This window comes from Oscarella lobularis, chromosome 5 (genome assembly GCF_947507565.1).
Source record: "Oscarella lobularis chromosome 5, ooOscLobu1.1, whole genome shotgun sequence".
Taxonomy (NCBI): domain Eukaryota; kingdom Metazoa; phylum Porifera; class Homoscleromorpha; order Homosclerophorida; family Oscarellidae; genus Oscarella; species Oscarella lobularis.
In genome coordinates this window covers 1,093,894-1,120,897 of record NC_089179.1, presented here as the reverse complement: position 1 = coordinate 1,120,897, position 27,004 = coordinate 1,093,894, and the positions used below count along the sequence as shown (strand labels likewise).

Below are 27,004 nucleotides of genomic sequence, written 5' to 3'. Positions count from 1 at the left end.
ATCAAAATGACGACGATTCGCTCTCGCTCGTCTGCAACGCGTGCCGTCACATTAGACTTGATGCTACGGACGTTCATGAACTCCACAGAATTCGTCCGAATGGAGCCAAAGAACTGGGAAGCCGTAGCCCGTCTCATTCCAGGCACAACAGCAAAGCAGGTCGCGATCGCGAGACGTCCCCAGCGCATTGACTTGTACGCAAGCTGGCGTTTCTTCCAGTGCGCGCTGAGATGGGAAGAGCTTCTCGCCGACGCGGACGGCCCGTCGGGCGGCGCTCGACTGATAGGCGTCGACGGTTTGTCCGCCCAGGGTCGTCCCTTTGCCTCTGCCCAATCGCAGTCGAGGAGACACTTGACGCGATACGTCAAGTCGATGCTTCACGAAGGAGGAGGAGGAGGAGGAGGAGGAGGAGGCGCGCCGATCGACGCTCAATCGTCGTCGAGATCGATTGGAAAGGACGACTTAGTGCGAGGAGAGGAGGAAGAAGAGGAAAAAACAAAGTACTTGAGAATGACAACTCTGACAATTTTTCAATGGCGTTATTTCAGACTTACCTTGACTCAGAGACCGTCATCTCAGGTGCGTAGACAATAAGTAAAATTGAATTTAAATTTAAATTGAATTAAAAACTGCGTTTATTTAAACGCGACAACATTATTATTTATTAATTGACTTCTTTGATTCTTCAGCTGGTTGCCAGCTCTCCCAGTGTCACAGGAACATTGTCATCATTATCAGCTGACAGCTCTAGAAGAGACACTCCAGAAGAGCACCTTGTAATAATTCACGTTAGCGATGGACCGAAGAATTGTACGTACACATTTGACTGTACCTCTTCTCGCGTCGACGTCGTCTCCCTTTCTCTTAGTGCATCGGGAATTTCAGTGTTCCCGAGACCTTCTGCTTCGCGAAATGCGCTACTTTGTTGAATACCTGCCATCGGAGCGGAATGAAAAGGGTCCCACTGAAATAGCCGTTCATTGCGACATCAATGTCTTTGAGACGCTGATGCGCTACGTCAAGCGAGGTCTTCTTGACGACGAGGGAAACGTTATCAAGGAACCTAAAATTGGTCAGACTTCTCAAATGATAGGAAGTGTAGAGTCACACGTACATGTTTTCAGATGCTAATAATTCCGTTTCTATTCTGATTTCGTCGGATTTTCTCAGAATGGACGTTCTAGTTGATAAGTGCATCAATTTCATTCACAAGAACATATCTGCGGTTGTTGGTACACCAGGCAATATGACGTGCATAAGAGACGGTCTTATAGCTAGGTACGCACTTCTCTATTTCGTTTTTTGTAACGTCGTCTTTTCTTGAAAAGGCTGGCTGGACTGTTTTCTCACTCCGAGTTAGAAGCCATGAAGGATAGGAGAGACAAATTAAAAAGGTTTGAAAGCTAAGACCTGATTGGTTTTCATTTTATATTCTATGTGCGTAGCAAATTTTATTTTAAAAAGCTCTTGGAATTGTTTCGAGCGGACGACGGGCTCGCAAGCACGCTGTTTCAATGCAGAAAATGTAGAAAATTGCTCACACGGGAATTACAATGGAAAATCAAGTGCACAACAAGCAGGTAAGAAGACACAGGGGACTTCAAAAGCGTGGAAAGGATAGATGGTCATTATTTATACCATCTAACCCTTGACATCGTCGTTTTCTTCATTGAGGAACGAGACGGGGTGATTGCATGATACCACGTAATTTCGACGCGAAAAATGCCATAGAGGCAGGGGAGATCTGATCAAAGACAACGTTGATTGTACTTAGATAGCCGCCCCTGTTTACATAGTGTCCCATAGTCTCCGACCCTTGAATGCGTCTGTGACTCTGAATGGCTTTTCATTGCTTTAGTTTGACAGTTGGCCGAAGGGGTGTTCTGCTCTATTGTCACGAAAGGTAGAGACGCGCCAAATCTCGTCATCGTCTCGCATTATCCTTTCTTCTCGAGGAACACTTCTTGGGACGTCAACGATTATATGGTCTCATTGAGAGAAGAAGGAATGAACTGGCGACAAATCTACTGGAGGCAAAGCGCTACGTCATCATTAGTGCAAATCGACGAGAGGGGGTCTCGTCTTTATTAGGGTTTGGTCTCTCGTCAATCATCTCAACTGCGTTTGCTGCGGCCAGACGTTTTCCTGCGGCGACTACGCACGCTGTGCTTACCATCCAGAGGAATCCGTTTTCGACGACGTCAGTCATCCCACAATTGGCTACTACCCGTGCTGCGGCAGGCAAGCGGTTCGATTTGACGCGTGGGAAAACCAAGAGGTCAGAGGACGAATGCATGAAAATCTCTTTTTCTCGTCACTTACTGTACCCTCCCATCGTCGACGAAGGGCTGCGCGTTTCGCGATCACGTCGTCACGTCGTCGTCGTCGTCGTCGTCGTCTCGTTCTTCGTCGTCTAACTCGTCGTCCTTGACAACTGCTGACGCTTCGTCTATCCTCAAGGAAGTGCTTTCATACAGGGATTCGATTTGCCTCCCGTCACCGGATCCTCAACGCCCTTCATCAAGGCAAAGGAGAAGAACAAAGAGCGATATTTGCATATATCTTTTCTCTTAGCAGACCTCGTCCCGACTCGTCCGCTCTCAATATTTTCAGGCAAGACGAAGAGGCGTGCGGAATTGACGAGGTTACCCCGTGCACAGTTCGATGACTCCTTCCCCTCTGTGTAATAATAACGTTTGTCATTTGATCAGAAGGCAAGTCAAGCGCTTCTCGAGTCGCGCTCTTCTCGCGCCGTCTCAATCGTGCGCTGTTACAGTCGCGACTCGTTCAACTTTTCAGAAACGGACGAAGATTTCGGTCAAGAAGAGGAAGAAGAAAGTAACGCTTACTAAATCAAATCGAGACGTTCCTTCCTCACTTCCTTCGCAGTAGTGTCGAATCCGCGACAAAGTCTGTCTAGAATGGGTGGGAAAAGTCGGCTGGAAAAGAATAACGAGGTAGATCAATGGGTTATTTGATCTGCGGATGCACGAATAAACAGAGGATGCATTCGTTCCACTATTATGCAGAAGCAAGAGCGACGGTCTTGTCGGTCTTCGTCTAAACAGTCTAAGTCGGTCAGTCTCTCCGAGTTCTAACTAAGTGCATTTCTTTTCGTTGATTAGATTAAAGTCTGGCGTGTGGAACGTGTCGAAGTCAACCCGATGGAACGTCGACAGCCAAAGGGAAAACGGTAAAAGAAGCTCGCCTGTTTTGGGGGTCAATATTGCCGTGGTCTTGAACGCAGAAAGAAGGATGTTTAGGAACCTGATTGTCTCCCTCGCCTCTTCCTGTTCCGATCATCCTCCCTCAGGGCAGCAGCCAGACCGAACTAAGAATAAAGAGGTTGATAGCCGTCTTAGATAAAAATAAATGAAACGACCACTCCTTTTTTTCTTATGTTCCTTTCCTCAGTCTCAGTACCCTGGAGGAATCTTTTCCTATTTGGAAGACAAGTGGAGAGCGCTGAATGTGGGCTCAAAATCCAGGTGGGTGTCTGCGGTTTGGCTCTGAGCAACCCTTGCCTTTCCCTCCCCTCCCTCGTGCATTAGCTGGCGCGCTAACTCATTGTTTTCGTTGCTAGACGTAGGGCGCCAAAAAATGACACCGCCCCCGCTCGTCTCCCCTAAGTCCCCGGACAGCGGAACGAACCATCTCTTGGCCCCGCGCCATCCCTTGTATGCGTCATGCGTCCCCAAAACGTTCGTGTACATAGCCTATCACGCACAGTGCGAGTGGACTCGTTTCGCTCATTCACGTGCGTACAGTACCATGTTTGCGCACGTGCAAACAATCGCGATCTGATCTCCTTATTGTATTGAGAAAACCACACCCGCAGACGGCCACCCGCGCCGAACGACGTGTCCTGCAGGCACGTGAGATTTGGCGCGAATCCCAACTACTGTACCCCCACCCTTCTCCGACACAGTTCCGAGTCGCAAAAAAAAGAAAGCTTTATTTCGGATTTGATCTCAATTCTAACATACTGTAACTCTCGATAATTTGCCTGTCAAATACTGAACCCTAAGACGTCTACAAAAGAAACGCTCGGAATACTCTATGTATGTACATCATTCGCTTAGTCATTCTAGAATAGATAGAGAGATATGTACAGTGATGTGTACAACAGATAGGCAAAGTACGCAGTCATCAGCCGTCGTTCGGTCTTCCGACAATGGCATCGTCGCCGACGGCGGCCGTCGTAACCGTAGGAATAATCCACCGAAACAAACGTCTAAAAATGCTCCGAAACCGTCGACGAAACGTTCGTCGAACGGCAATCGACGCGATCGATTGGGCGTCGAACGATATGTTCGTCGACGAGCCTGATCGCGTCAATTCGGAGTCGATTAGCGATCCGATGTCGCTCAGCCGTTCGGCGACGGCGCTGCACGGAGAGAGGTCGTCGTAGCGCGCCGCGGCGCGCGGGACGCTTAGGCTCGAGCTGCGCGGTCGAATCGCGTCGTCGACGGCGGTGAGATTGCTGATATCGCGTAAGTCGAGGCTGAGAGACGTGCCGCGTTGGCGTCGACTTTGAAGCATTTTTTTTGACGAGCGAGGCTGAAGCGTTGTTACTCGTCTGGTTGCTGCGTAATGTATGACGCAGAGAGTGTGTAGGCAGGCCTATTATGTTACAGATGGGGGAAGTCCCTTAGTACTTGCCCGTGCAAGTCTTGATCCCTTTGCTTTGTTATCCCCGTTGCACCATCCCGAATCGAAATAGGCCGGTTTTACTTTTGATTTTTAAAGTAGTGGGGTACAGCATGCTTTCTTGGCGCACGTTTTCGCGTTCCTTACAACGGTGTGGGAGAGGAGTAGCATCGAGTGCTCCGCCCTCTCACGTGTGTGGTCTGCTTAATAAGTGAAAGCAGGTGCTGCACTTGTACGAGTCCTCGGGGAAGCCGAACTAAAAGTTGGTATATTGAAACGCGACCGTAGTCGGAGGACCCGTTGCACGGGCGCGTTCGGTTCGGGATGGACGCGTGTGCTCGTGAGTCACGCCACTTCCGCCCACGCTCGCGGACAATATGGGCACCCGTTTGTCGCGTTCTAGACCGCTAAAGTGTCTTTATTGGCACCGAAAGTGTCGTTTCGCGCTCGAACGGAAGAGTCATCGGACTGTTTGACGCATTAATTGATTCAATATTAAACTCCCGCCTGCTGAGGGAATTGTTTGCGTAGGTTGTCTTTGCGGTTCGCATTATAGGTGGGTGGGTCGTGGGACAAAAAGTTGGCGCGAATCCGCGGTAGGTCGGTTTGAGCATTGGAACGAGAGAGGATGGACGCTCTCTAAACTCAATATACACATCTGTTTATACAAAGATCTCTGTACAAAAAAAAAAAGGCAACGGCTACTTATACAATAAGGCACTGATAATGATATATAGTTCGTTCTTTGGTTCGGTTCTTTTAGATCATTTCGTCGTTATTGAAAGGAAGGAGAGCTGCCGCGAAGCGAAGTCCAACCTTTGTCAGGTAATCGCGGCAGACTTTATTCGGTCGGAAGCAACAGCTGAGTACCCCAACGCACTGACTCATCTTCGATATCACCCGTTGACTCGCTGTCATTATATCGAGATACCGAACGTCCCTCTCCTCTTCGAACCGTTCGACGCACCGTACGAGTTCGCGGGCGATTGTTCTGCGCAGTTCCACGCTGTTATCGGCGTGGGTCTGTTGCTGGTGATTAGCCGCGTCCCCTATTGCCAGCGGAGGGGGAGCGAGCCGAGGGGGGAGTGCGTTCGTGGAAATCTCCGAGTGAGACGTTCTGACACGCGCCTCGTGTATCGAGCCGATTTCTCCCGATCGCTGATGACACTCTTCGATTCGAAAGGATGCTTCTCCAATCATTGGTGAGCAAATGAGGAAGTCTGCTTCGGGCAGCTGATTTTATACTCGTGTCCTGTTGGATGACGTGTACGGGAAACCCCAACTTAATTGCCGTGGGTACCTAAGGTAAAGTAAGGTTCGGTGGACAAAAGGTATAGTAGAATGACGCGTTATTTTCGTCGCGATGAGTCAATCGCATCGAGAAAGAACCTTCTGAGATGTGGGCCCCACCCTACTGCACGCGACTCAACGGAAGTCATTTGTACATCTTCGTATAGCGTCGTTTCACAATAACCCTTGACTTTATTCCATAAACAGACATGATCTCATCGATCTTACAGGTCATTTACGAGATGCTTTTACACTAAGAACTCTCTTCTTTCCTTTTAGCTTGCCCTTCGGTTTCGCAGAGCGATCGCGTCGGAGGGAGGAGGCGGTTCTGACATCGGGTGGGGCATAACCACCGGAAGAAAACATTTCTTCTGATTCACATGTTGAATCAGCGCACGTATCAATAGCTGGAACAGGAATCTAAAAACAGGAAGCTTTCGACTTGGAAGACCATTCCTGGCGGGGGAGCTGTCCACATACCGAGAGCCTCCCTTCAAAATGTTCGCGAGCTGAAGACCAGATAAGTCAGTCAGTCAAAGTTTAGACTGCGGCGGGGACTTGCCTGTAGCCAATTCGGGAGGGGTGACCACTCTGAGCGATTCCTTCTGACCGCCGGTGGCAACCACAAAAGGTATATCCGGAGCCATCGCCGCGCAGAGAATTGGTCCCTTGATTAGAAGACAAGAGAATTGCATTTGCACATCTAAAAAGAGCTTCCTTTAGTACCACTTTCAGTTTTTTGGTCAGGAGGTGAAGCGGCTCGCCACCCTAAGGTGTCAATGAGTCAAGCCAGGTGCAGATACGAATTTAGTTTACTACGAAAAATCATACTTTAGTATCCCACACTTTCAATGTCCTGTCATCGGATCCCGTTACAAGACATCCAGGAACAATGGAACTTGTGCATAAAGCTGAATCAAGAGAGGATGTTAAATATGGCAAAGGTCAGTATCGTATTACCAGTCACTGCGTCGGAGTGGGCCTGAAAGCTAAAAACGGGTTCCGTTCGACGAATGTCGATTCCAAAAACAAAGCCATTGTCGGTCGAAGCCTTCAATGTGCATTTATTAATTGAGTTCAGTAGAAGCTGGAAGCGTGCCAGGTGGCCTAACCAGGAAGTTGTTTGCTGACGAATCGTCCCAAGCTACTTTCTCGATCTGTCCGCACAGAGTCCACGACTTGGAATTAGACTAGAGACCTCACCAGTAAACACATCAAATCGATTATCTTATTTCGCCAACTCACAGTGGGATCCCTAGAGTCGTGCAATCGCACAGATCTGCCAAGGAGGAAGTATTGCATCATCAAGAAGAGAGAAAGAAAAACAATCTACCGATCAAAAGATCCGGAGAGCAGAGTATGAGCAAGATGAGGATGCCAAGCTAGCGTTTGAACCTTGTAAAACGAACGTATAAAGCCGTGCGTGAAAGACAAAGCGCTGTCACCTTATCCTCGTGGTCTGTTATACAGTGAGTGTTGTTCCCCCTGGCCATATCCCATAGACGTATTGTCTTGTCTGCAGATCCACTAGCTAGCACTTTCCTGCCACGTGGACAATGAACCGACAAGTCCCCGAGGAGATGGGGAGAAGGAAAGTCAGATCACCTCGTTATCTGACTCCAGGACAAAGCCATAACAGCATCATTGTGCCCGCCAGATGGCTTCTACGAAAATAGTCGTTCGCCACACCAATCGCCTCTGACTCAAAACCCATCATCACCTTTTTTCTCGACTTGGAATTTCGACCTTTGGACCCCAACGTGAAGACGGGCTCGAGACTTTCGACGACGTCCAGATTCCAGACGCCGATTTCGGGCTCCATGGTCCCCACAGCGACATAATTCGCTAGAACCCCGAACAATAAAAAAGCACATCCTCCTTCTCCTTACTGTCCTCCCTCTCTCCCACCTTTATCGCTCTCGCCCGAACGCGGATCAAAATCCATCCATTCAACGGCGAGAGGAAACGACGATAAGAGTATCGTATGATGAGCAAACAAACTGCTCTCTTCGTCATTGTACACTAAATCGGAAGGAAAAGCTTTCATTTATCTTTCTCTAGGACTCGGGAGCGTTACCAAAGACATCCAGTGTACTCATGTCGCCATCTGCTCGACCAGCTACAATGAGATTGTCGCCAGACGTAATCGATTCGTCCTCGTCTTCAATCTTGTGTAACAATCTTTTTAGATCGCTGCAAACTGCCCGTGTCCACTCTCCCTTACATCCTCTTTGACTGTCACGTAAGGATCGTCGTCGTTTGACGCGTAGCAGGCGAGATCGCTCATTTCGGACACTTGAACGCCTCCGCCGACTGCGATCGTTTCGTTTTCGTCGTCGTCGTAGTCGTCCATTTCGTAGATCTTCTCAATATCGACATCCTTGTCGCCGTCGTCGATTTCCATGCATTCCGAGTCGGTTTTCGTTTGCTCGACGATTCCACTGCAACGATTTGTTTCTGTCAGCCCGCGTTTCTCGCGATCGTGACGACTCACTCGAGATTTCTTCGTGCTTCTTCGACGATTCGCTTTACGTCGTCGGACGACGGAACGACCTGACGCGCGCATTTCTAGTGAGCGGAAAAAGAAGACCAGGCCTTCTGTAAAATACCTTCTCGGGATTCGCTTTCGCTATTCCTTTTCGAACCCAGGCAAGACAGGAAATCATTTTTCTGCGCGTAGTGTCGCGTGAAAGTGCGCAGTTATTAGTGTATCGGCATAACAAATTCAAAATCGTAAGGGCGTAAGAAAAGCTGCTGAAGTACTCGACCAGCTACATAGTCCCAGGCCAGCCCAGGCCAATACTGGCCCCAATACACAGTAGATTTACCCTATTATCCGGGACATTCGAGATTCGTCACTTTTCTTCGAATTCCGCTTTACAAGCAGCAGGAACTCTTCTCGTTGCTACGACTCGATTGTATAGGCCTTCCTTCCGCCGACTAATCAGCATTCGAAACGCGAACGACCAGAACGTCGCTGATGGACGCGAAAAACGTACGAGAATCCTCGTCCCGCGGCCCGAGCAGCCGTTTCGAACACGTTCCCACCTTTAAGGGAGATCCGCTGACGAACAGTAGCCCAGGCGAACGTCGGACGCGTAGCGAAGGTGCAATCGAAAGCGTGGTAACCCGTCGCGTCGCGAACGCTTTTGATTTTATTCCAGAGAAAAGCAGCCGAACGCCGAAGCTCGGACAAATACCGAGGTAACAAAAAGAAGCGCAAAATAAATCGGATCGGAGTAGTATAGCTTCCGCGTCTGTCGTTTGACCTCCGTTTCGTAATGCGCAGGGATGGGACGGGATGGGACGGGACGGGGGTCAACCAAGCAGCCAGTCTGCTTGGCTTCCTCCAAACGTTTACGTAAATCAAGTTTTGCGTTCCTCGCCCTATATAAATTGCTGTCGACTCAGTCAGTCAGTCAGTCCCAGTCTAGACAGATCCGCGACGCGAGCACGCCACCTATCAACCATGATGGACAATTCGCTCGCTTCGGGACGCGCGATTTCGGTGACCATTGACGAGTTTCAATCCTCGTTCGACAGATCGACTCGAGTGACGAAGACGCCGCCCGGCGACGACCCGTTCGATGCGTCGTCGTCGTCCGACCACAGGCTTCTGCTGCCGGACGGCGGCGGCGGCGGCGGCGAAGAGCGACGTAGTTCGTGGTCGCCGGGCGATCGAAGCAGCTCGCCGCGTTTGCCGTATCAGAAGTCCGGCTCCTTCAGACGACAGACGACGATCGAAACGCAGCACGTAATGTTGCAAGAGAACGACGTGAGAGACGAGTTCGTTTCTAAGGAATACGGAATTGCGGACTGTTTTCTTTGGCAGGAGGGGACTAAATTGAACCAATACATCATTCGCGACGAAATTGGAATGGTAGATACGGGGCGATAGGATGTTTTGATTCCGAGATGAGGAATCTCATCTAGGGCTCATACGGAGTCGTTTGCAGTGCCACTGATGACAGGGACCAGAAATATGTAATACTGTACTGCGGATATCCCCTCATCTCCGCGCTCATCCCTCTTTTTTATTGTACCTGCAGGCAGTGAAAATGATTTCTAAAAAGAAGCTCAAGAAGGCTACCTTTGGTCAGGATTCCGTCTCTCAGCACAAAAGGAATGATAATCATGTATTTATATACGCAGGGCAACGGAGGCCACCGCGAGGCCCCATGAAAGAAGCGCCCCCGACGGCGGTCCAGTTACTTCAGCGAGAAATCGCTATTCTAAAGAAAATCAGGCATCCGAACGTCGTTCATCTCATTGAAGTACTTGATGATGAGACTCATGACTATCTATATCTTGGTATGCATATTTTATGCCCCATTCCTTTCTGTGCTCATTTGACCTATGCTGTAGTGTTTGAGTTGTTGGAACGAGGGTTAGTGTCGCTCTAAATACCCTTCACCTCTGAGGAATTCATTCAATTATAGGCCCGTAATGGACGTTCCCACGAAGGAGACTTTCAGTGAGGAACAGGCCAGGCATTACGTCATCGATATTCTGCTTGGGATTGAATATTGTATGTCGTGAGGAAGAGAACCGGTTGCGGATTACTCTTCCCTTCTTCTCGTAGTGCACTTTCACAAGATCATTCATCGGGACATTAAGCCGGACAATTTGCTTCTGACAAAAGATGATCACATCAAGGTATTTTCTCTTGGGGTGGTTCTGATTTGAGTAATGCCGTCTGGTGGCGGCTGTTCAGATTGCTGACTTTGGCGTCTCGGAATTGTTTGATGCTTCGGATGCCAACCTAACGAAATCCGCCGGCAGTCCGTCGTTCATGGCGCCAGAAGCACTGATGCGTAAGTCTTCCTCGTTTTTCCAAGTCGCTCAATAGAGAAAGAAATGTATATCCGTCTACGCTCGTAGAAACTTCGAGTAGAGTTCCATTCAGGGGAAAGGTGACAGTGACTCATACCCCGTAGTCGCAGCGCTTATGGAATGCTTTTAGGCAACTGATGTGTGGGCGTTGGGAGTGACGCTGTTCTGCTTCATTTATGGCAACGTGAGAGGCCATGAATAAGATTGTACCTGTTTATATTGTTTTTTTTTCTCACGTTAGTGTCCGTTCCGATCGCTGAACGTAATGGAACTTTACGAATTGATCAAAACACAGCCGGTTCAGTTTCCTGATGAGTGCGATTTTTCACCTCTCCAGACTGTCTCCCATACTAACGCGTCATTCTTAGCTGTTCGATTTCAGAAGACCTAAGGGATTTATTTGATCGTATTTTTGACAAAGATCCCACGAAGAGGATCACAGTGCCGGAGATGAAGGTGATTAGAAGAAAGGAAAGTCATTATAGATTAGTAAGAAGACTTTAGATGCATCCCTGGGTCACCTTGCATGGCCAAGACACTCTGCCTTCAGCGGAAGAGAACTGCAAACTAGTCGAAGTGACGGAGGAGGACGTAGCCAATGCAACCAAAGACTTTGCAAGCTTTCCAGTTCTGGTAAAATCTATGCCACGTAGTCATTTTCCTCGCGATGGTACTTTGATCTTTCTCAGGTCATTCTGAAGAGTATGGCAAGGCGAAAATCGCTTCGACATCCTTTCCTTTCAATGTCGTAAGTAGAGAATAAAAAACATGTGATATCTAAACTGTAAGTCCCTTCTGCGTCTAAGCTCCAGTACGAAATCAAAGTCAAAGTCAGCTTCTGAAGCCGAAGAGGATTGACTGTACATAAAGAATATCGGGAACGCTTGCAAGGTACTCTCTAATTAAATTACACACACCACACACAAAAAAGACCTAAAATTTACACTCGCGATGAATCTCTACAGTAGTAGTAAGCGCGCGCGCGCGCGCGCGCGCCATGCATGTCACGCGCTAAGATCTTCGTCTTCGGTCGGGGGACTCCGACGATTCGAGCTCGTAAAACTCGTCTTGCTCGACAAAAGACTTGACGAAGAGAGATCTCGCGACGGCGGCGACGACTGGAAAGCGGAATCTTCATCAGATCCAGGACTTCGTTCCCTCCTCCCCTTTTCCGCCAACGAGACGACCGTCGCCTTCTCCTTATCGCTCAACGTCGTGTTCTGCCGAACGGCGTCTCGAATTTCTTGCGATGTGATGCTGAAGCGAGCAAAATTCGTCTTTTCTTCCAACCGAAAAGACTGGCTGACATTTCCAAGGCGACTCATCACCCAAGGATGGCCCTACAAAGAAATTCGATTGAAGAAAATTGGTAAGGCACGTCAAACGCGCGTACTCTTATCTCGGGAATCCTTATTCGATTGCTGGGATTCTTCTCCAGTAAACGAGTAAGAAGATGCTTGACGTCATCACTTGCAACAGGCCTAAACAATAATTGAAGTGAAAGAGCAGACGGAGAATCAATAGGACTACTCACTCGTCCGGAAAAGCCAATCTAAACAAATAGGCAAAGGTAAGTCACGCACACGCACACGCACACGCAAACGACTTACTCTTCGCTTGTGATGCGATCCTGCAATTCGACCATGTCATTGGGCCGTTCAGGCCAAAAAGGACACTAGAAGAAACAGAAAAGCGGCTGTGAAATGAAGAGCAGGTTCCTATGCATGCTCTGCTCACCTGGCCATAGATCCAACAGTAGAGTGTGACTCCCATAGACCAAATATCGAGTGGCTACAGAGAAAAGAAGCCTTATTCATGCCTTTCTTCCTTCCTAGGCAACTCACCTTCGCTTCGTACTTGATCGTGCCACCTGGCTCAGCTGACAAAGCAAAGACAAGTTAGCAGTTGCCTATTCAAAAAAAAGGGCATCCTACCTATCAGCATTTCTGGTGCCATGAAGGCAGGGCTTCCGGCCGTCTTGGACAATCTCGTCGAACCGTCCTTTTCGAACATTTCAGAAACTCCAAAATCAGCAATCTATTCAACGCACAAGCAAATCGTTTCTCTGATAACCAACTCGCTGATTAACGCACCTTCAGCCTGTCCTCGCCATCAATAAGCAAATTCGACGGCTTGATGTCTCTGTGAACAACACCCAAGGAATGAACTAAAAAACAAAAATGACGTCATAATTTCGCGACAGGATCGACAGATATCATACGATATTCAACGCCCAACAGAAGATCGATGAAATAATCCCACGCCCGTTCTTCGGATAAACATTCGCCCTGATTCACCTCGAGGACTTGCCTATACAAAAAAAAAACGTACACATAGTCGGTCTCTTTAGACGGACGGTCTCGCTCACCCGTGCTCTACCAGCTCAAACACTACAGAGGAAACGTGAATCAATTAATTAAGTAGCCCCAAAAGGAGATAAGCTACATACCGAGATACATGTCGCTTTCGTCTTTGGCATTGATGACCTGGAAGTGGAACAGTAACAGAGGAAAACGCCTCGACGCGCCCCGACTCACTTCGAACAGCTTGACGACATTCCTGTGGCGAACTTTCTTCAAAATCGCAATCTCTTTTCGCACCGTTTCCAGACTTCCCTTTCCTAATCGGTGACCTAGACAACGCGAATCCAATAGAGGAAACGATTCCGAAAATAGCGGAAAATGACTGACCGAATGCCGCCTTCTTCAGCTTTCTCTTCGACATGACTTTGACCGCCTAGGAGGTACGAAAGGACATCTCAAAAACAATAGAAACCAACCGAAACCCGCTCGTACATATTTCTTGTGATCGTAAACGTTGCGCGCCTCGATCACCGTGCCGTACGCGCCCTGCACGCAAAAAGCGCATGAAAACCGCGAGGAGGAAGTACGGTGTCAACTCACCTGTCCGATCGGCTTCCCCATTTCATATTGATTGAGTCGAATCTATAAGAAGGAAGAAGTAAAAACCGGGAAGAAGCCATGCGCGGACGTCATCGTCGCATCGTACGTCGTTATTCGACTCGCGACGAAACGCCATCTCCGTATCGACAATGAAATGATCGCGATCGCCGTCGATATCGTTTCCGCCTCCGCTTCCCTCGCTATCGCCGTCGTCGACGCGACGCGCGACGAGCGGTCGCGCTTTCGTCAAATCCGACGATCCAATCGAACTGCGAAGTTTTCGTCGTCGCAACTGGGGCGAATGAAGCGGCGACGACTGACGCCGTCCTTGCGTCGACGAATCGGCGATGCCGCCGGACGACGGACTGCCGTTCGGAAACTCGGCGACCCGATCGTTTCGTCGCGGACTCGGGCTCGACGGATCGCCGATGCCGCCGGGCAATCGGGGCGTGGGCGATTCGCGTCGACGCAAATTGCCGTAGCTCAGGCTTCTCGTCGGCGAAAAGGCGTCGGGCGTCGGCGGCGATCGCGGCATCGTCAACGAACGACGAACGTCCGTGTTCGGGCTCGACGGCGCCGATTGGGTGTGTTTCGAATCGAAATCGCGACGCAGATGACGCGGGACGCTGGGGAGCGGCGGCGGCGATGCGCCGTCGCTCGATTTTTCCATCGATGTACCGCTCACCATCCACCACTCTTTCTCGCTCAATTCGAGTCTCGATGTCGTACTTTCGAGCGAGCCCAAGGATCTATGTACGACATGTGAGCGGGGCGTGGGTGGGTGAAATTACGGAGGGAAGGCATATGAGTGCGTCATCCCCGCGTCGTATAGAAAGCGACAGGGCGGCGGAAGTGGCGCGCGAGCGCGCGGGCGAGGAGGCGTAGGCGTCCTTAGAGACGCGCTCAATATTGTGGGACTAAGAAGGGCCTCCTGTTCTATCGCATCCTCGATCGATTCTACTCTGCAATGGATCGTAAAAGAGCCGACGCTATTACGCTAACTGAATAAACAATGTGCTGTCAGGCTCATCGAACGCGGGGGCCGCACCCTTCGTTTGGGGTCTCGTTAGCGATGACGCGCGTCGTAGATCAATTTCTCCTACAGTACCTGTAGCTCGTCTGGGTGTTCGTTGCAAACGTTGCGTCCGTGCTCGTAAGGCTTCCTGCAAAACATAAACAAGATATTCGATTCGAGATCCGCGAAGACGGGCGTGAGAAATAACTCACCGATAGAGTTCCTGTCGAACAATCGACTGCAGCTTCTACGAAAACAAAGATTGTCGTTCGGTTCCTCGCATATGGGCCAGGCGAAGGTGCAACTATTCGACGTGCGAAAAACGTCGCGACGCGCGCATTTCGTTCGCGATCACTGGGCCTTTTTTCCCACGTTCTCTTACGACGTCGACTTACCCGTCCGACTTTTCGAGTACTAAAGGACTCGTCGACGCGCCGCCGCCACCATTCTAACAACGAAGGGAGAAACGACGCGGTTAGTACAGGAAGCCAAACATGCGACGGCTCATTTCCTGCAAGAAATGTACTTCCAAATCGCCTCCTTACCTTCTTCTTTCCACCAGACGGCAGTCGCCGAACGACTTCCATTGCGAAGCGAAACGTGTTGCGAACGTCGGCTGTCGCAGCCGCCGCTACCTCCTCACTCCGCCAACTCTGGCGTCACGGGGCGTCACGAAAACGTCACGGCACCGTTAACCCCCGTATACTGTCTGCATATCTATGGCCGCCGGTCTTTGGTTGTGCAGCGTGCTCGTTATCGTCGTTGTCGGTTCGTCTTTGAGCGAGCCGGCTAACATCGATACGGTGCATTTCGTCTCGACGTGTCACTTGGACGTCGGATTCGCCGACACGGCGGCGAACGTCGTCAACAGGCAAGCGGAAAAGAAACGTGAGCGCTTCGTCCTTCTATTTCCTTTTTCTTCTAGATACTTTGATCACTATTTCCACGACAGCATCGCGACGTCGCAAGCGCTTCGCTCGCGAGGCGGCGAAGAACAGCTCGTCTTTCTCACTCATTCTTATCTCGTTTATTTGTACTTGGACTGCCCGCCGAACATGGGCCTTCATTGCCCTTCCAAAGACAACATCACCATGGTGAGAAAAGAGGTGATATAGTAGTAAATGCACTCCAATCTCTTCAGTTTATCGATGCTGTAAATCGTGGCGACATCAGCTGGCACGCAATGCCTTTTAATTCCCAGCTGGAAATAATCGACGCCGATTTTATGGACTTTCACGTGAAAATGTCACACATGTTGGACGCTCGTTTCAAAAAATCGCCAAAATTGACCATGTCTCAGCGCGACGTTCCCGGAACGACGAGGCAGGAAAAAAAGACGACAAGTGAATCAATAATTATTGATAGATTTTTGTCTAGATCAATCATTCCTACGTTGGTTTCCAATGGCGTGGAGGCGCTGTCTGTTGGCGTAAATCCTTCGTCTATGCCCCCAGCTGTTCCGCCTATATTCAAGTGGTTGCACAAGCCAACGAATCAATCAGTGATTGCTATGTGGCATGCGAAAGGCTACGGGGGGATGTCGGGTGTTACGGCTGATAGTACCGTGACGGTTCCTGGATCGAGTCACGCACTTGCGTTTCGATTCAGAGTCGACAACTCAGGGCCTCCGGCCATGAAAGAAGTTCTGGACGATTTTGCTGCTATTAGGAAGTTGTTTCCGGGGGCTAAGGTGAGGGACGGGGAGACAGAGACGAAACGTTGTAATGGCATCTTTTTTTTATTTTTTTTAGATTGTTGCTTCTGATTTTGATTCTTTTGTACGAGCCATTCTTCCCATGAAGGACACGTTGCCCGTTTACACCGAAGAAATTGGAGATACCTGGTATGGTAGAGGAGATGACTGAGGGAGCCTTTGGCCTACTTTTTCATTCGATTGCTAGGATTTACGGAGTTCCCTCGGATCCAGTAAAAATGCAGCAAGTTCGTGAGATCATGCGTGCTCGATCTGAATGCGTTGAGAACAACATTTGCAACGTCAGCGATTATAGGTATAAGAAACAAAAACTTGATAGCAGTCAATGGAATAATTATTCATTTAGATTTTTCAACTTTTCTCGTCTACTGACCAAAGGCCCAGAGCACACGTGGGGAAAAGCGTTGTCCGGCTACCTAAAAGACTACAAGATGAACTGGCACAATAAAGAGGTACTGCATGCAGCTACAGCCGTAGTACTCAAAAAGGATCTCAGTTGTACTCAGTTTCACTCACTCATACACACTCCCGAATACGTTGGCATGACGAATTCGTGGCTGGAACAACGCCTTTGGGCCATAGACTACGCTATCGAAGCTTTGGCGGACCACCCACTCAGAAAAGAGATCAATGAACGTCTGGCTGCCTTGAAACCGTCTGGGCCTGCACTTGACGGATACGTGAAAGTAAACTAGAAACTTATTACTATAACTGGTCTCTTTGGTGTCTCATAGTGGGGGCTCTTTAGGTTGATAATATTGGCCAGGTCTTCAAAACGGGTCCCTTGGAAGTTGCCTTTTCGCCTCAAACTGGTGCCATCGTTCACTTTTCCAATACGGCTCACGGCACCAGTTTTGCTTCGGCTGACTATCCGTGGGGCCAACTTGTTTACCAGACCTTCGACACTGAAGACTTCACCGTAAGAAATCGCCGTCGTGCCTCAGTGGAGAAACGGCGTCCTAAATTGTACCGTGGCAGAAATTTATTGACGAATATCGGATGTATATCAATCCCACGCCTGGTTGGATGCCTGGCGATTTCGGTAAACCCGGCTTGAATGACACTCTCCATCAAACGGTGAGCCCCGTAGTAAATGAACTCTGGCACAAAACTAGTAAGAACACTGTATATCAAGTGGCATTTGAGGACATCGTTGCTCTCTCTACTGCAGGCGATACGGGAGCGAGTTTTGCACTTAAAATGTCGTTTCCGGAATCGTTGGTGACAGATTACGGAGCTCCTGCGTCTGTCTGGTCCGTCGTTGACGTGTTGCAGACTGAAGCTCGACTAGAAATGGATATTAGTCTCTTTAACAAGACCGCGACGCGTTTACCCGGTAAGGATCAATTTGATCCAGCTGATCATTAGGGGGAATTAGTACCGTAGCCCTCTTTTTCGACGAAATTCAAGCGAGAGAGAGAGATAAGGATGTTTTGCTTTTTATTTTCTTTTTAGAGTCCTTATCTGTCTACTTTCGGCCGCACGTGAAGAATCCCGAGAACATGAGATTGACGAAGATCGGCCAGCTGTTGAATCCCTCTGACGTCATGAAGTATGCTTACCTAATCGATTGGACATGCAAGGGCGAAAGGATGTGTTCTTTTCTGCAGGAATGGAAGCCAGCATCTTCATGCCGTTGACACTCAAGATGGAGTTCTGTATATGGATCCCTTCATTCGATTCAATTCAATGGACACGTCAGTTGTTTGCGTTGGTAAGTGTTTACTGTGTCCTGTGATCTAACGAAGTCATGTCTTGCTATTCAGGCCGACCAACTCCGTTTCCCACCCCTGTGTCGAAGCCAAACGTCGACGATGGTTTTGCATTCAACATCGTTAACAACATCTGGGGGACTAACTATCTAATGGTATAAGAGCCTAAGCCCTCCCTGCTTTGTGTGTCTATGCGCATCTATGTAGTGGTTTCCTCTCGTTCCTGATGACGCTTCAACAAAGTATAGGATCAACGTGCTTTTGCCCGAGTGCGTTGGCCAGAACTGTCAGGAACTCTAATTGGTTGTATTATATGGAAGCCATTGCCGCTGTCTTTGCTACTGTGATTTTTTACTTTTTTGTATCAATCGTTTTCGCGCGGACATGCGCGCAGATCGGCGATCACGCCCGGCATCACGCCCACGGAAATCGGATAAAAGTACGTGTCACGACGAAAAACTCGCTCTTCTTCGACGCGCCTTGCGTCGTCGACGAAACGCGACGACGCAAAGCCGAACAGCAAGTAAGCGAAACCAAACTAGAGACCGAAAAACGAACCGAGGTCCCCTTTCGACGTTTTCGATCGTTCACCGCCGAAAGCCTCCGCGAAAAGCGTCGAACTCGAACGCCCGAGCTTTGATCGGCTTCTTGGCGTCTTTGCGCCTCTTAGGAATAGACCGAATAGCTCTCTAGGTATTTTTATTTTTCAGGAACTGGATGATTCGCATCGAGGATTCGCTCAGATTCTAGCCGTAGTTTGCTACTTACAAAAAGGGGATTTGGAGAAGCATCGAACCGATTCGAAGACGCTCTAGTAAGGTAATCGTGGAAGTGGGCCTCTTTCGGGGAAACCGACGCCAAAATCGAATGAAGAGAATTTATTACGTTGTTTCTAGGTCACCTACTGTCTCTTCGAAGTGGCGAGCTCTCCTTAGCGCCGGCTGGGAAAGTGACGACTATCAGCCAAGCCGTAGTAGTTGTCCTACTTCTATGCTCCAGTCGACAGCAAGCATTCGATCTCTAATCAGGTCACAGTGAGTGGTGACGGTGGGCTTCCAAACTCATCGATCGTTTGGGAGACATTCAAAGGCCTTGGTGCGAAAGTTTGCTATCGAATGGAGACGAAGAGATAGCAGTGTTTTTTGGTAAGCTAAGGTAATTGCCACCTTCAATCTAAATTTCTACGTCTGTACGCGCTTTCTGAATAGATTTGAGTTGTTCAAAAGTGAAAAGGGCCGGCCGTCTTGGGATTTGTTTGGGCGCGAAAGGAAATGGAAGGAGGTACATACAATACGATAAGTACAAAGAGTAGTTTGTAATCTGATGTTCTTTCATTTTAGGCTGTGCATCAAGAAAGGCATCCTTGACGAAGAGAAAATGACAAAGAAATGACTACACGGAGATTTTTAGTTAGTAGTAGCGGTAGTTAGTCATAGTAGGCGCATATTACAATCACGCGCGGGGCCTATGCATGCTGCAAAGGCCGCGCAGTCCGGAACTCAGTCTCGCGTGCACTACTTAGGTACAGCAGTGCAGGGAGACTTGAGTTTGCGCGGCGCTACTTATACTCTAGCGTGCTAGAATAGAGTCTAAGTTTGCGCCGCGCATTAGATAGGATTACAGCAAAAAGTAGGTGAAATCATGCGCAAATTTATTCAATAAAAGTCCCGGATGTACAAAAATCGACAAAACGTCTCCCGTCCTTTTCGTTCATGCGGGAGTGGAGAGCTATGCTCTCCCTCCCGGCTGCTCGTCTCTCCCAGATGTGGGAGAGACAAGCTTCATCCACCTCCCCCAATGAGGAGAGGTGGCAGTCCATTGTGTCCACGTCGTCTTCTTAGGCGCTCCTTGTCCTCTTCTCAACTCACTCCCATTGAGGAGAGTGAGCAGGGACCTAACTTCCCCCCAGGTCCAAGGGGTGTGACATACTCCCATGTCATCCAGGGCCGACTTTCACCCAAGCCGCAAGGAGGAGAGCACATTAGACGAGTTAACCTCCAGCTCCCAAGGAGGTGGGATCACCCAATCATCCCGCAGGTTGAGGCCTTCAGTATACCCCTTTAAGGCCCAAAGGGGGTACCCTCGCCACCGGGGCACGGGGGGAGTCATTAACCCAAGACCCGGGAGGACCGCGATTTTGCCCACAGCGTCTTGCCCAAGTGGGGAATGGTAGTTATCACTCATACCACCAAGAGTAGGGCCGCTCTATCGCCCCGGCAGAGGTGCGGCCTCTTTTCGCTCTCGGCCCAGAGGGATGGCTGCGTCTGCCTCGTCGGATTGGGAGAGCAACTACACGGCAAAACAACTGATTCGGGGAAGAATCAAATGGAGTACCTTTGGAAATTGAGAAAGAAGATCATTTTCGGTCGGGAGACGTCTTCCGGGATGACCCTAACACGAACGCATTCTCCCAATAACTAGTCTCGGCAGTTTATTGGTTCTCAAACCGGTAAAACTCAGTCCAAAGCACGCAAGATCGAACGTGGAGAAGGGAGACTGCGTGCCGATGAAAAGAGGCCCTTCTTCGCGAAAGATCTATTCTAAGCGTTTTTCGCAGCTCCAATGCAATCGTGTACAACGCCCGAAGAAATTCCAAAGCACGCGAGACCGAATATGCGCAGCTGAAGAGAGAAGGAACCCATCGACGGTTTTTCGCGCCGTGATAACGCTTACTCGCTTAGACACGTCCGCAGCCTCGGCGACTTGTACATCTGCCCCGTTTAGTCCGCTCGTTACGGTCGTGCGAAGTGTGGTTCGATCGCGAGTTCGATGAAATCTGAGCTCTCAATGAATGGGTCGGCACATGCGCCGTCGCCAACAACTAATCACAAAATGTTATTTACTTCCGGCAAAATCATTATGAGAATTTACTCATGCTTTGCAACGATGCTTCAGCTCAAAAAATCTACAGTTTGACAGATGCTGCAGAACATTTATTATATTATCATCGTCACAAGACCCCAAAGCAAAAAAATAAAATTCGCGAATTTTAGTATTTACAGAGGCTAAATGCTAGGGCGATGCACCTCTACTGTTTGGGGTCTCCATAATTGAATTTTATAATTTGTAATAGACGTAACTTCAGCGCTGAACGATTCACTGAATCTTTCAGCACTTCACAAATTGAGAGAAGATAGATAGATAGAGGGTTGAAAGGGAACAGTCAATGCACGGTGGATTCAGTCTGTCAGTCCTTATACGTGAGATTCGGTGCCGGCAACGCTACAAAGAACACCCAGTCAATATCTATCTATCTATACAGTGACAATTCAGCTTACCTTGGCAGGCTAAGAGAGCTCTCTGCTAATTCCATATGACGCAGAGAAACGATACTGCGACGACGACTAGAAAAAAAAGCAGACACAAAATCAACTATTTTTCCTTTTCAACCGAATGCACGCTCACTTGTCAGGTGGCTGTTTCTCGGGAGGCGCCGACGCCACGCTGCCGGCCACACTTCCCCTGTCCGACGACTGCATGCTCCGTAGGCGGTCAGGATGTACCGGCACGGAAGGTGGGCGTCCTTTTCGCGCGGGACTGTTTGGTATTCGAAGGAACGGCGACGTAATCGATGATACAGATCTAGATAGGATAGGAATATTAGTAGGTCCAACCCACCCCCTGAACAGAGATGACTATCTCCGTGGGAAAGCTTGTCTAAGGCCCCCCCTAAACGATATACCTTCGAAACCGCTGCTCGTTAGTCGTGTGACCGGAACCGGGGTCCTCAAGAATTCCAAGCAGGCCGTGCGACTCTTGTTTAACTTGGAGTACTTGAACGGCTGGCATGCTACTGGCGGAACGTAAACCACTGTTTGGAGAGGAGATGAATGAGTCGAGAGTGTCCTAAGTGTAACGACGTCTCATTACCTATTCACGCCTTCCGGGCTCAGCTGTTTCTTCTCCTTCCCTATGGCATCTAGTTCAATTGCGGTAGCATCTTCTAGCTTCTTTGATCTAAAATTAACCGCTAAGTAGGAAATTACATGGCCGATTATTTCTCCTACTTCAGTTCCACCATTATGGCCGCCGTGTTATTGACGCACGTGTCTACTTTAGCGTCGTTCACGTCGAACGACCTGCGAAAAAAAAAAAAGAAGATGAATCTAGTATTCTACACAGCCTTGACAGATCGGTCTCACGTTCGTCTTCTCCATCGACACAGCCACACGACAAGAATAATGAGCACGACAGCGACAATAGCGCCGACGACGGCACCAACGACGGCAACAATGAGAGAGATACCATTTTCGCCAGCGACAGTATCATTTGTCGCTTCGTTCGTCTTCGTCGGCGTTGTCGCAGGCGAACGAGATACGGTACTCGGCGACATTTTGACGACGGGAATAATTTCGATGAGCACGGTCTTATTTGCCGTCTTCGGCGGCGTGCCGTCGTCGGAACATACAATTGTGACTTCGCCGCTGATCTCCTTCGTCACCTCGGCGAGACTTGATCCCACCGAAACGCTTCCGTCTCCGGCGGCGATCGACAAATAGCGAAGAACGGCTTCGTCGCCGGATATTTTGTACATGACCTTCGTCGTCGTCACGTCGGCGTCGTCGCACGAAACGTTCAGGACAGAATATCCGCGCGGATATGACGACAGAAGACGAATCGTCGACGAGACGTCCGTCGAAATAACGGGCGAATTGTCGTTGACGTCCTTCACGGTCAACTTCACCGTCGCCGTCGCGCTCATCGCGTCGTCGCCGCCACCGTCGCGCGCGCGCACGTTCAACGTCAATTTCCGATCGCCCGTCTCGCTGTCGAGCGACTTGACGAGAATAATTCGTCCGTCGTCGTCGATTCGAAACTTTCCCATTCCGCTCCCGCTAACGATTTCATACGAGACGTCGCCGTCGCGACCGCGATCGTCGTCGGTGGCGGTGATCTGCATAATAGCCGTGTCCACGACGGCGTCCTCGCTGATTTCCATCGTGAACACGCCGCTACCCGAGAAAACCGGCGCAAAGTCGTTGACGCGTTCGACTCGAAGAACGACGGAGACGTTCGTCGATCGACGACCGACGTCGTCGACGCGCACGTCGAGCGTGTAAACGTCGTCGTCGCGACGTTCCAAGTCGTCGACGTCGAGAACGACGTCGCCGTTGGAATTCACGATGAAGACGCCGGGACGACTCGCCTTGATAACGCTGTAGGACAGAACGTCGCCGTCGGCGTCCGAACAGTTCAGATTCAGTGCCACGTTTTTCTCCGCCATATGCTCGGAGACGAGCGTCGAGAACGATTTGGCGGCGCAACGAGGTCCATTGTCGTTCACATTCAAAATTCTCACGGTGACTATCGTCGACGACGATCTTGGACGTTCGCCTAGATCGGTTGCGACGACGACGAAAGAGTACATCGATTGGCGTTCGCGATCCAATTCGCGCGTCGTGTAGACCGTCCCGTTGATGCCGTCGATTCGAAACGTCTTCGACGAGTCGATCAGTCGAAAGACGACGTCGCCGTCGGGACCGCGATCGTCGTCGTGTGCCGTAACCATGAAGACGACGCCACCGGCTTCCGTTCCTTCAACGACGCTGACATAGTAGGGGGTGCCTATGAAACGCGGTGCGTGATCGTTCGCCAAGACGACGTTGACGTCGAAACGAAGTCGATCAAACAGACCGCCTTGGTCTTCACATTGAACCAAAAGTCCATAAGTCGTATTCTGTCTCGCTGATATCTGCTTCAGTAGAACGACTTGACCTTTATCCATTCCGAACAATCCACTGCTGTTCAGTTCCGACAAGGTTATTGACGGGGATTTCCGCCACGCATCCTTATCCGTGCAGCTGACATTGAACACATCTTGTCCAATGGGAAAATTCTGCGATATCGTTGCGGTGCGCGGTTTCGAGGCGTGCAGACGCGGTGCGTTGTCATTGACATCAGACACGAAAACGGTGACAGAAACCGTTTGGGAATAGGACGAATTGCGATTATCCGTTGCCTCGACGACCAAATTATGCACGTGAGACGTTTCCCTGTCCAATCGTTTCGTCACGCTGAGATTCCCGTGACGATTGCCCAAATCAAAGAGACCGTCGTCGTTTCCCGCGACGAGTCGATAGACCAAACTGCCGTTCGTCATCCAATTGAAATAGGTTGCCGACACGCGTCCGACGTCGTGCGGCACACTCGCGTTCTCGGAAACATTGAAAACGTAGGCGGACTCGCTGAACAGCGGCGTCAAGTAGCGCGACGTCAATACATCAATTCGCACTGACGCGTTATTGACACTCGCCCTCTGCGGCTTCCCATCGTCGCGCGCGCCGATTGTCAAGTCGTAGCGACGACGCCGATCGAAATCGATAGACTTGACGGCGATCACGTCGCCGGACGACGTCACACCGAACGTGCCGTTATCATTTCCCGTCGATTCGATCTCGTAGACGATTTTCGCGTTCGCCGTTCGACGCTGATCGGCGTCCGTGGCGCTCACGCGAACGACGATCTTATTCCACGTCGGATCGTCGTCGAATACGGAGGCGCGATAGACGGTGGGCGCGAAACGCGGCGCGTTGTCGTTCATGTCGATGACGACGACGCGAACGATCGCCGTTGCCGTTTGAGGCGGTATTTCGTTGTCGATTGCTTGAACGACGACGGAGTACGTTTGACGCGTTTCGCGATCGAGCGACGAGGCGAGAGTAATGCTACCCTCCGTCGCGTTGATGGCGAACTCCGAGAAGGACTGTCCGGGACGGAAGCGATACCTTACGGGGTCGCCGTCGGCGTCCTGTGCGGCGACGTTGACAACGTTCTCGCTGACTTCGAGATCCTCCGGCACGCTGACTGAGTAGATGAATTGTGTAAACTTGGGAGACGTTTGCGCTCGAGCGACGTCTAAAAGACAGAGAAACGATAGGAGGACGATCCAGGGGTTGCATAGTGGTGAATGTGTCATCGTTGAATGACAGGGACAACTGGGCGCGTCTCTCGCGAGTTCCTTGCACTTGGGGTCGGCCAAAAACGGCACGATATCCGGAAGTAGCGACAAACTGGCTATGTAAGAGCAATTTGTGGCTCGATCGTAGCCCGCACCCGCCTCTTCTCTCTTGTCTCGAGAAGAGGCGACCAATAAACGAGTGGGAGATCGAACCAATCCGTTTAGGCGGGGCACTGGGTTCGGCGGCAAACGAGATCCCTCCAAGGGGGTGAGAGAATGTCTGGGCTCGCTGATCGACGATTACTTAGGGGGAGAAGCGCATGCTCTTTTTTCTAACAAGGTCGTGCAAGTAACCGGGCGTTGGTTCGCGCAATGGTTTAACTATTTCGCGCAATTCGAAGTCGTTGGCCGCGACACAGGGAAGCACGTTCGCGCGTCCCCTTCCTTTTTTTAGCGTTACGTCATAGGGCTTCGCCTGGGAGATAGCTAAGGGGCCCATCTTGTTTCCCGCCTCTCTTGATGTACACACGGGAGTCCATGTGTCGCGTTTGGACGACACATTTGCAGCTGGCTATGAACCGCTGCCAGGGTGCACGTGCTCCCACTGCCATGTTTACGATTGGTAGAACTTCGAGTTTACGTAAGGAAGTTCGTTTTCGAGAGCGACGTCAACGCGAATCGATAGTGCGAGAGAAAATCGAAAGTGGCAAGGCAATCGCGTGGGTCGAAAGGGTCGGATAGTCCGCTTTCTGCGGTGGAAATCCGCCCGGCAAATACGCGCCCGATTTTTGGCAAACAAACACTTAGCGCCAACCAGCAACATAGTTCGTTCAGTAAACCCCAGTCAGCCCACAAAACGATGACCCCCCGTAACCCAGACAGCTCACCTGGAACGCGGCCGAGCAGCAGACAAAGCAGACAGCAGCAAATCGCACCCGAAATCGACCTGTCCATATCGGTGGGGCGGAGACGATGGAAAGAATATTGATAGCGCTTCTCTTGGCCACGTTTATCGGTTCGAAATCGGTGCACGCAACGTAGCGACGAGGTTCCCCTTCGATTCGGATTCCGACGTATCACTATCTCGCGTGAGCGGTGTTTGGGTATTGGGACGGACTAATTCGATTTTACACTTAGCGCAGACCAACCCCCTATCCGATTCTCACGGTCATTTGCCTTAACAAGGTGTTTCGCACTGTTCCGGTGACACTAACGCCGGCAATTCGGCGGCAATTTCATTCGAAACGTCAAAGCTCTAATAGTCCGTTCAAGTCGTTAGCAAAACACGTGTCTTCGTTTGCGCTAAACGAGCGTTCGCCTCGCCGACGGTGATTCGCCTCGCCCGATGGGGCGTGGGAAAACATTCAACACTAGCTGAGAGGCGTGCTCAATTAACGTCATTCATTTGTTTGCAAGCCAATCGACGGCCTCGAATATAAACAAGATTAAACCCTAGTTCGAATGTAGACCTCGCGTCGTTAGCAGGTTGGGTGTCGCGGTGGGCGTCGCCTAACGACCTTTCGGGGAAACGGCCCCCTCTCGTCCGTCGAGCTCGTCGCTTCCCCCGCGAGAACGACGGGAATCGACGTCGATGTGTCGCGCGTCGAGACGCATCGAAAGAATGTGCACTGCGTAAATATCCGCCTTGGCGTCGAAGCGGCAGGAGATCTGTGTACATTGAGCTCTCCTGTGGCCCTGTAGACGACCAGGAAGGCGCGTAGCACCGCCCATCCGCGACAAACTTCCCAAACTTCCCACGAGGTCCCCCTTTCTTTTCGGAAGGCTTCGGATGGGAGAATCGATCGTCGCTTCCCTTGCGGTCGTGTGGCTTGCGCGTGTGCTGTGACTAACGCGTCGTCTCGACGGGGAGGTAATGCACGCGCAGAGGAGGATGGTAGCGACGTTCTCACGCCTAGCGCGCGATACGAATTCGTCGTGTGCGTTTGAGGTCGAACCACTCCCACTCGAAGAGACGAACGATCGTAGGAC

General features: G+C 50.3%; 6 protein-coding genes and 1 long non-coding RNA gene across 18 annotated transcripts; 3 read left to right on the top strand and 4 right to left on the bottom strand.

The window, feature by feature from the left end:
• On the top strand, positions 1-8,677 carry LOC136187428 (SANT and BTB domain regulator of class switch recombination-like). Of its 9 annotated transcripts, none has more exons than XM_065975023.1 (25): positions 1-159; positions 220-500; positions 549-579; positions 690-810; positions 869-1,072; positions 1,125-1,278; positions 1,329-1,394; positions 1,446-1,580; positions 1,859-1,903; positions 1,956-2,033; positions 2,092-2,278; positions 2,347-2,525; positions 2,575-2,644; positions 2,712-2,838; positions 2,890-2,957; positions 3,030-3,073; positions 3,126-3,193; positions 3,248-3,345; positions 3,415-3,488; positions 3,584-6,571; positions 6,664-6,884; positions 7,025-7,145; positions 7,200-7,409; positions 7,463-8,082; positions 8,130-8,677. In XM_065975023.1, the coding sequence occupies exons 1-20, from the start codon at positions 7-9 to the stop codon at positions 3,627-3,629; spliced, it is 2,229 nt and encodes a 742-aa protein (XP_065831095.1). In that variant the 5' UTR covers positions 1-6; the 3' UTR covers positions 3,630-6,571; positions 6,664-6,884; positions 7,025-7,145; positions 7,200-7,409; positions 7,463-8,082; positions 8,130-8,677. The 9 variants fall into 9 exon arrangements, with proteins under 9 accessions (XP_065831095.1, XP_065831091.1, XP_065831090.1 ...); XM_065975019.1 differs by having other exon boundaries at positions 3,126-3,345; positions 3,584-5,852; positions 6,220-6,571; XM_065975018.1 differs by having other exon boundaries at positions 3,126-3,345; positions 3,584-5,955; positions 6,220-6,571.
• Positions 596-3,534, bottom strand: LOC136187450 (uncharacterized). Of its 3 annotated transcripts, XR_010669905.1 has the most exons (6): positions 3,383-3,533; positions 2,850-3,331; positions 1,287-2,791; positions 1,115-1,220; positions 833-1,063; positions 596-773 (listed from the first exon to the last, which is right to left on the bottom strand). It is a non-coding gene; the product is annotated as an uncharacterized lncRNA (long non-coding RNA). The 3 variants fall into 3 exon arrangements; XR_010669904.1 differs by having other exon boundaries at positions 1,115-2,791; positions 3,383-3,534; XR_010669906.1 differs by having other exon boundaries at positions 1,115-2,791; positions 3,386-3,534.
• LOC136187439 (periodic tryptophan protein 1 homolog) lies at positions 5,291-8,672 on the bottom strand. The gene is given in 17 exon segments (XM_065975039.1): positions 5,291-6,360; positions 6,421-6,449; positions 6,503-6,608; positions 6,667-6,708; positions 6,772-6,851; positions 6,901-6,991; positions 7,053-7,130; positions 7,186-7,219; positions 7,274-7,335; positions 7,386-7,482; positions 7,546-7,604; positions 7,661-7,785; positions 7,849-7,962; positions 8,018-8,108; positions 8,165-8,433; positions 8,436-8,493; positions 8,550-8,672. Coding segments are annotated over 17 exon segments (1,581 nt in total). The 5' UTR covers positions 8,607-8,672; the 3' UTR covers positions 5,291-6,171.
• An 18-nt stretch (positions 8,678-8,695) lies between the features above and the next one.
• LOC136187442 (calcium/calmodulin-dependent protein kinase kinase 2-like) lies at positions 8,696-11,716 on the top strand. The gene is made up of 19 exons (XM_065975042.1): positions 8,696-8,935; positions 8,996-9,047; positions 9,105-9,144; positions 9,484-9,715; positions 9,773-9,820; positions 9,874-9,924; positions 9,990-10,035; positions 10,093-10,251; positions 10,306-10,327; positions 10,380-10,468; positions 10,523-10,596; positions 10,655-10,754; positions 10,822-10,853; positions 10,904-10,957; positions 11,015-11,088; positions 11,142-11,229; positions 11,278-11,406; positions 11,463-11,521; positions 11,580-11,716. Exons 1-19 carry the CDS (start codon positions 8,921-8,923, stop codon positions 11,629-11,631), a joined length of 1,416 nt encoding a protein of 471 aa, XP_065831114.1. The 5' UTR covers positions 8,696-8,920; the 3' UTR covers positions 11,632-11,716.
• Positions 11,653-15,364, bottom strand: LOC136187434 (calcium/calmodulin-dependent protein kinase kinase 1-like). Its single transcript, XM_065975033.1, has 20 exons — positions 15,237-15,364; positions 15,087-15,139; positions 14,904-14,938; positions 14,785-14,839; positions 13,783-14,425; positions 13,677-13,718; positions 13,569-13,622; positions 13,464-13,509; positions 13,311-13,405; positions 13,223-13,259; positions 13,142-13,163; positions 12,995-13,083; positions 12,867-12,940; positions 12,708-12,810; positions 12,618-12,652; positions 12,511-12,564; positions 12,384-12,448; positions 12,308-12,325; positions 12,167-12,254; positions 11,653-12,113 (listed from the first exon to the last, which is right to left on the bottom strand). The coding sequence occupies exons 1-20, from the start codon at positions 15,276-15,278 to the stop codon at positions 11,778-11,780; spliced, it is 1,986 nt and encodes a 661-aa protein (XP_065831105.1). The 5' UTR covers positions 15,279-15,364; the 3' UTR covers positions 11,653-11,777.
• On the top strand, positions 12,594-18,519 carry LOC136187431 (uncharacterized). Of its 2 annotated transcripts, none has more exons than XM_065975028.1 (15): positions 12,594-15,562; positions 15,617-15,785; positions 15,833-16,014; positions 16,069-16,381; positions 16,443-16,534; positions 16,593-16,700; positions 16,752-16,857; positions 16,912-17,091; positions 17,154-17,324; positions 17,384-17,519; positions 17,577-17,741; positions 17,792-17,957; positions 18,016-18,119; positions 18,172-18,272; positions 18,325-18,519. In XM_065975028.1, the coding sequence occupies exons 1-15, from the start codon at positions 15,411-15,413 to the stop codon at positions 18,415-18,417; spliced, it is 2,238 nt and encodes a 745-aa protein (XP_065831100.1). In that variant the 5' UTR covers positions 12,594-15,410; the 3' UTR covers positions 18,418-18,519. The 2 variants fall into 2 exon arrangements, with proteins under 2 accessions (XP_065831100.1, XP_065831101.1); XM_065975029.1 differs by having other exon boundaries at positions 12,600-15,562; positions 17,861-17,957.
• Positions 18,520-21,035: 2,516 nt separating this feature from the next.
• On the bottom strand, positions 21,036-26,919 carry LOC136187426 (cadherin EGF LAG seven-pass G-type receptor 3-like). Its single transcript, XM_065975011.1, has 8 exons — positions 25,903-26,919; positions 22,260-24,972; positions 22,125-22,196; positions 21,988-22,074; positions 21,800-21,928; positions 21,523-21,699; positions 21,396-21,461; positions 21,036-21,339 (listed from the first exon to the last, which is right to left on the bottom strand). Exons 1-8 carry the CDS (start codon positions 25,967-25,969, stop codon positions 21,312-21,314), a joined length of 3,339 nt encoding a protein of 1,112 aa, XP_065831083.1. The 5' UTR covers positions 25,970-26,919; the 3' UTR covers positions 21,036-21,311.
• Between the last annotated feature and the right edge of the window lie 85 nt (positions 26,920-27,004).